The following is a 7,982-nucleotide window of genomic DNA, read 5'->3' as shown; positions in this document are numbered from 1 at the left end:
AATGTTTGGATTTGTTTCGTACCGTTTGTAAATGCTTGGCTTAAATCGCTAAAAAGGTGAAAAGTTTGGATTTGTTTCGAAACATTTATAAACCTTTAAATTATATTGCTAAAAAGATGAAACACTTGGTTTTATTTCGTAACGTTTGTAAATGTTTGGCTTAAATCACTAAAAAGGTGAACCGTTTGGATTTGTTTCGTAACGTTTTAACGTTTGGTATAAATCGCTAAAATGGGGAAATGTTTGGATTTGTTTCGTAATGTTTGTAAACGTTTGACTTAAATCGCTAAAAAAATTGAAATGTTTGCACCGTATCGAATGGTCTACTTTAAATGGGATCAATAACAATTTCCGGCTTTTTATTTGCTGCATCAATTAATCTTTGTAACTCCTTTCCTCTAGTAGGACCTCTACCTCTCTTTCTAGATATAGAATCTGCAGTAAAAAATAATTTAGAGTTACTAATACTGAATTTATTATAATGTTCGGTTAGCCAATTACAAAACTGTTTTTAGGTCACAGACAACCACTACATAACAGAACTGTTATGTCAATTAAACATTTTCTAATCATTTAAGCTACAAAAAGTTTTACTAGAAAATAAAGTGTAGTGGCGACAATAACCTTAGACTTTATAGTTGTGTCAATGTGAAAGCACGACAAGTACATGAACACCCGCAGAGAACAACTTTACAGCTTGAAAACATTCAATTTAAAATTCATATACTACTATTTTTTTATCCAGTAGATAGATACGGAGACCAAACAACAAAAAAATTCTTCTAATTCTAAAACGAAAGAATAGAAGCCTTAACCATTTGTGCCCATTTGTGTGTTGAGGGATCGGGGAATGTAATGGAAGGACGATATGTCAAAGGCTTGTTGTAGATGCCATATATCTTCACAAATATCTTGCCGTAATAAATTAGTGCATGTTTTTGAATTTATAATAGTAGAAACTTGGATGGCGTCACCTTTAAAACAGACTTTCTTCCAATTGTTGCTTTGAGCCCAATTCATTGCTTCTCGTAAAACTAATAATTCCAAAATTCCTGGATCGCAGATATGACGGAACACCACGGAAAATTTTGAAATAGTTTGAAGTTGAAATTTTTTTGCTATTACCCCAGCCACCCCAAAATCATGATTCTTAGCAGTAGCTGCATGATAAGTGATGTGAATAGTATCCAAAGGAAAAGCTGGTAACAAAGGAGGATTCCTTGGAACATAAGTCTGAGTTGGGTGGGATGTGGTATTACCTTTAAGACTGTCTTCAAACTCCCGATGTGCGTCCATGCTAAAAAGAATAACCTCTGAAACTACTATAGTTTGTAATCGAAAAAGAAGAGAAATTCGAGACTTCCAAATATACAAGAGGTGGAAACAAAATAAAGAAATAGAGGAAATATTACCCAATGCAGATAACCTGGAGATGATAGATTTCCATTGAACCACAAAAGAATGACTGGCTTCCCAATTTAAGCAAAAACTAAGAGGGGAAGCAAACCATATTTGTAATGCTCGCTCGCAATGGAATAATATATGCACCACAGATTCCTCTTGATCACAGAACACACATTTTTGATGTAAGTTTAGTCTGAAGTTCAAATTTTCTACTGAAGGAAGACCATTATGTAGACATCTCCAAATGAAAATTTGAATTTTATGCGGAATTGGAATTTGCCAGAGAAATTGCCAATCCTTTTTGGACATGGATGGAATAAGAGAATCAAATTCTCGGTATTGCTGATGAAACGCCACATAGTACCCTGATTTGACAGAGTATTGGCCTGATGGGTGGAAGTGCCAAACCAAGATATCTTTGTCAGGCCAATAAGAAAGGGGAATGGATAGAATTTTTGCCACATCATCTGCTTCAAAATAAGCCTGTAAAAGCTGCTGATTCCATGAACGCGAAGAAGAATTAATGAAGGTGGAAACAGTATATGGGTCTGTGAGGGCTGAGTGAATACGGTGAGGTAGAAAAGGATAGGAACCAGGTATCCACAGATCCTCCAAACAATTGATAGATTGACTAGTGGATACATTCCATCGGAGGCCTTTTTGAAGCAATTGAAAACCCCACCTCAGACTTTTCCAACCCCTGGAAGGTCTATGACCCAAAGAAGCTGAGAAAAAAGTGGTTGTATGGAAATATTTTCCTTTATATAACTTATATAGTAAAGAATTAGGGTTTCTTAGAATACGCCAAACTTAATTTGCAAGTAAAGCTTGGTTAAAAGCCTCTAAATATTTAAACCCTAGACCACCTCCCCATTTACTGTGGCACAACTTCTCCCAAGCTATCCAACACATTTTATTCTCATCTATTTGCTGTCCCCACCAAAATTGCCGAATTAACTGATTGATACGATGGCAGAGAGATTTAGGAATAGCAAAACACATCATCACATAGACAAGGATGGTTGTAGCGACTGCCTTAATTAATATTTCTTTGCCGGCAGAGGATAAAAATACTTGTTTCCAGGAATGTAGGCGAGTCGCAATTTGGTTAACTATTCCAGCAAAAGTCCTATTCTTAGATCTTAAAATCTGAAAAGGTAATCCTCTGTATTTTCCTTGAGAAGTATGTTGTGAGATCCCTAGAAAATCTGAAAATAATTGAGCTTGGAACTCCTCAACATCCCTATTAAAGAACACAAAGGACTTACTATAGTTAATGTGTTGTCCACTCATTAAACTATATAGGTTCAGGAGGTTTTTAATAAAACTGATATGAGAAAGAGTGGCTTTGGAGAATATTATTGTGTCATCGGCAAAAAGAAGGTGGGTAATCGAGGGGCATCTATGAGTAATCTTAATACTAGTTAAACTCTTAGACATAGCTGCATCGTGGATAATATGACTAAGACCTTCAGAACATAAGACATAAAGCAAAGGAGATAAAGGATATCCTTGTCTCAATCCTCTAGTAGGTTTGAAATAACCATGATTCACTCCATTAATACGAATGGGAAAAGAGACAGTAGAAATACATTCCATAATCCAAGATACCCAGTGATGACAAAAACCCCATTTGATAAGCATGGCCTTAATATAACCCCATTCTAATCTATCATATGCCTTACTCACGTCCAATCTCAAAGCCATAAAGTGGTTTTTACCAGAAGCCTTAGTCTTTAAGTAATGCATGACTTCATGAACAATCAAAATGTTATCAGATATGGCCCTACCTTTAGTGAATGCATTTTGAGTAGAAGATAAGATAGCTGGCAACATACGTTGAAGTCTGTGAGTTAATATTTTAGAGATAATTTTATAGTAAACAGAGCACAAATTTATAGGTCTGGAATCTGCTACTATTTGAGGATTAGGGTTCTTAGGAATTAAAGCAATAAGGGTATGATTAAAATTGCTTAACATGTGGTCTCCCCTAAAAAAGTATTTAATTGAAGAAGACACATCAAAAGCAACTAATGACCAGAAGTGTTGAAAAAATAGACTAGTGAAACCATCACTCCCTGGGGCTTTATTAGGGTTAATGGAAAAAGTGGCATAATATCCTTATCAGTAATAGGGGGGGCATAAGAGTGAGTTCATAGATGGGGTAACCTTAGAAGGAAAAGAAGAAAATACCTCATTAAGTGGAATTGGATTGGAATGTTGGGTTTTATGGGTTCATAACGCAGCGGAATTTCAAAAATTTATCTAAAAACCCAAACCAAGATCCATGTAATTCGAATTAACAGAATAATTACTTACTTGTATGTCGAATTCAACAGCAATGTAGGAAGGAAGGAGGTGGTTCACTTTGGTGATACCTGGCCTCGGATCAGAAACGCCTCCAAAAGAATGCGTCCTCTACGAGTATCCACACGAACAGACCTTAGCCAAAACTAGTGCTTGTGTGCTAGCACTATTGCTTCACAAGCAATTTCGAATTTTAGTGATTTAGTGAATAATGAATTTCGTGATTCTCAAACCAACTGCTTAATGAGTATTTATAGTGATAAATAACACTAGGGTTTGAGACAAATTTGAATTTCAATCTCATTGCAATTCTACAAATTTATGTTTATCAAAAACTCTTTTTTGATAATTATCCATATATATTAATTACTATATTTATTATTTTCCAAAAATAATAAATTAAGGAAAATACATATCCTTAAATTTCGAATTAATATATATATTTATTAATATATATATATATATATATATATATTACGAATTATATATATATATAATTAATCACTTAATCACATTGGGCTTGTACAACCCATAACTGTTTTGGGCCTATTCTTAGTGTGCGACCCTGTAGGTTCATATAACGTTGGCAGTAGACTCGAAATCCCTATTTCAGCCCACAAGTCATAAGTGGCCTCTAGCAAGACATTATGACTACCCAAGTTATATGAATATCGATAATCCGATTTAACCATTTACAATAATATTTTAATCCCTTTGTCTCTCGATATCCAGATTGAATATAAGGCATAGTTATGTCATCCTTATAACATTCAATCATTAGTTTCTTGACTCTAAGTAGACTGAAAATGATAACTTCTTATCAATTAGCATGGCCATGCATTTTCTTCAGTCTATCTTCTTCGAGGGGCCCATAGATATCTTACTCAAATAAATGAGGGACAAATTCCTTCTCAGTCACTCACATTTCTCACATAGTTACTTTCATATCCAATGACAATCTATTCCATTATCCTGTTAAAGATAATGTAAGACTGTATCAAAATATGAAATAGCTATGTAGAAATCCATGATAATTTCAAGGTCAAAGGATTACACTAATAGAACTGTAATGAGAATTACTTATGACAGTGATCTATGTAGTATTCTCACAGTGGGTCATCCAGTGCCTTATTTCTCAAATAGCACCTATGATTTGACTTAATATCTCATATACATGATTAGTAAAACATAATCATCAGTCAACATCATACTAGTCTCAATTTTCTATTAAGACTAGGGATAGATGGTATATAATTCTTTTATTAAACCTAAGGGTTCTACTATCAAGTCACATACTCGATGACCTTAGAAAGAATTAACCATTCACGTATTTTAATCATTAATATAAAATGATAAAAAAACTGCCAATCAATAAATAATAAAATGATAAAGTCAAAACATGGTCAAACATGATTGACCTAGTGCATATCACTAACATGGAAGTGGCATATTGTTCTTTAAAATGCTGAAGGATCACCTGTTCTATAGAGGAAGAATCATAATGCCAAACCTGCTGTGAATCCATAATACCCCTGATGGTATTCTTTCGATGACGTTGCTTGGTAGATGCATGAAAGTATTTTGTGTTATTGTCTCCTAAATGTAGCCATATTTTCCTAGACTTTTGGCGCCAAAAAGTTTCTTCCTGTAATCTTGCCTTACAGAGTTGGAATTCAAAATGTCTGATTAAAGACAAATCCCTATCCTAAATAGGCAATGCCTTGGCTGCTGCAATTAAATTGGTGAATTTTTGAATTTTGATAGCTGAATTTGTGCATTCCTTATTTCTGGGCTAGCCAATGAACTATACGGTGGCGGCACGGCTTTAATTTGGTAAAGACTTGATACATTAAAGAGCCAGTGAGTTGTTGTTGTTGCCAAGTATGCATGATTATGGTTTGAATTTGATCATTAGTAACCCAGTTTTTATCAAAATGAAAATGTTTGGGTGGTCTCTTGATGCTAGTATCGAAATTAAGCAACATAACACAATGGTCTGATCCTATATCCTCTAAATGGAGGACTTGAGCATGCTTATAGAAATTCATCCATTCTATGTTAGCTAGGCAACGATCTAAGCGTTCTTGAATGCAGTGGGGGTGGCTACGCCTATTCACCAAGTAAAAGTAGACAGTCCAGAATACAACAAATCATACATAGATAGATCATTGATGAAATCTTGAAAGGTGATATGCTTAGCAAAATCAAACGGGAGTCCTCCATTTTTTTCTTCTGGAGATACACAATCATTAAAATCTCCCACAAAAATATAAGCTTGACTAAGGGATTGCTTAAAGGATTTACCCTCTCTAACTGATTGCTTAGTACTAAGATAGAAACAAATTAGACCAAAAGTGAAGCCCTGTCCAGTAATAGAACAAGCAATAAAGAAGCTATCTGAGAGATTGATGGTCAAATTCACAGAAGAATTCCATAAAAGACATAGCCCTCCTGCTGTACCAATAGGGTCGATGCAAAAAATATTAGAAAACCCTAACTTTTTAGCCAAGCCATTTGTTTTATTTACCTGATGCTTTGTGTCCATTAAAAACACCAAATCAGGAACCTGTTTTTTGCACAGTTTGTGCAATTGTTGGGTTGTCAAGGGGTTCCCTAGTCCTTGACTATTCTAAAATAGTAGCTTCATATGTCCGTGTGAGACCCTTCTGGGCTGGTCTCATCTACCCTGAAAAATGAGTATGGATCAAACTCAAAAGCCAAACCAGAAGTATCTAATGGACTCAGGTTCTGGTTTTCCTGTTAAACTACAGCACAAGATGTTGGAGTGGCAGTTGCAAGAGAGATATTTGTAACCAAAGTAAGCTTGGATGATTTGTGTTGGTAGTGGGAGTCCTCATCTGCTTCTGCCAGTTTACGTTTCGCACCAGATATTGGTTCCAAAGGCTCAGGTGAAACGATATGATTAAGCTGTAAATGCCGAGGTAGTTTCTTCCAAGTAGATGTTATTGCCAAAGATTTGGATACCAAAGGAGGCTTAGTACCAACTGGAATGAAGCTAGAGAAAGACAGAGGGAGAGTGTAGTCTGCCATACAAACGTCTTGGAACAAGGATTCGATCTCCTTTTGATAAGATTGACTCCATTCAGCAGCTGCATTGGGATTCCGGGGATCATTCCGATACAAGAGGTCCAGACAGACCTCAACTTGTTCCAGCTCAGTAAGAATGGGGACTTTATCAGGTTGCTGGTATTTGGCCTTAAGACGAGGGCTGAGAATCTTAATCAGATGGGGGGGCAAAAAAATTGGGCCAAGCTTTCGGTACTTGAACTTAGTGCTAGTTTCAAAACCAGGTAAGGGCCTTTTCACTAATTTGGAACAGCTACCAAACTCTGGATTAAGGACTTGACCCGTGGCAAAATCAAATATCCCTTTGGTAAGTAATGGCTGTAAGAGTGGTTGAGGTGTCAAACCAGCAGCTGAAAAGACAAAAAGGTTAGAAGACTCCAATGGATGGCTTTGCAAAGAGTGTAACTTGGTGCCCAAGACTTCTGAAATTGGCGGCTCTGTAGGACATGTGTTTTTTAAAAAGAGAACAGGTGTTGTCTGCCACAACTTCATATGGAATTAGCACTATAGCACTGTAAGAACACTGTAGCATGCAACCATCTTCTTCCTCCCTAACCATTTTTTGCTTCATTTTGGAATTGGTAGGACGAATAGAACTGGATTGTACCATAGCACGACGAGGACTAGGGCCCCTTTTGAAATGAGCAGCATGCTCAGATTTGTTAACCACTTTTGAACTACGGATAAGTGAAGCGGCACTTAACCAAAGACCATAGGGCAATGGTTGCCCTCTAGGAAAATAAATATTTTTTCCTTCATTTTCCATACGATGACGGCAAGCACGTATCATATGATTCATCATTCCACAGTAGAAACAACAATCCGAGAAATTTTCGTAGCGAAAATTGCTCCAGCATTCCTCAGATGTTCTTGGTTTGTTAAGGATGCCACGAGTAAAAGGAATGACAGTATACACCTCCACTTTAATCCGGAGAAACTGTTGTCTTCATATAGGGTTTGTAGGATCATAGTCGACTTCATGCAGGCGAGGAAAAAGAGCTCCTATTTTCCGAGCATTTTCCATTGTAAGTAAGTTCCTGGGAAGATCATGAACTTGGATCCAGAAGGTGGTAGTTCGAAAAATGACACTACGAAGTGGAATATTAGCAGGCCATGCTTTCAAACAAATATGCTGGTTCTGGATAACCCATGCACATTCAGAGAGCACTGCATCATAATCTGGT

At 36.3% G+C, this 7,982-nt stretch overlaps 1 protein-coding gene across 1 annotated transcript; it reads right to left on the bottom strand.

Annotated features, from left to right (window-relative positions):
• Positions 1 to 328: 328 nt before the first annotated feature.
• On the bottom strand, positions 329 to 7,597 carry LOC126661686 (uncharacterized). The gene is made up of 9 exons (XM_050355546.1): positions 7,267 to 7,597; positions 6,526 to 7,148; positions 6,397 to 6,468; positions 5,868 to 6,277; positions 5,560 to 5,820; positions 5,148 to 5,393; positions 2,283 to 3,394; positions 816 to 2,129; positions 329 to 435 (listed from the first exon to the last, which is right to left on the bottom strand). The coding sequence occupies exons 1-9, from the start codon at positions 7,595 to 7,597 to the stop codon at positions 329 to 331; spliced, it is 4,476 nt and encodes a 1,491-aa protein (XP_050211503.1).
• Between the last annotated feature and the right edge of the window lie 385 nt (positions 7,598 to 7,982).

The sequence above is a fragment of the Mercurialis annua genome, linkage group LG8 (genome assembly GCF_937616625.2).
Source record: "Mercurialis annua linkage group LG8, ddMerAnnu1.2, whole genome shotgun sequence".
NCBI lineage: Eukaryota > Viridiplantae > Streptophyta > Magnoliopsida > Malpighiales > Euphorbiaceae > Mercurialis > Mercurialis annua.
Note: the sequence above shows the minus strand (reverse complement) of the source record. Positions and strands in the feature narration are given on the sequence as shown.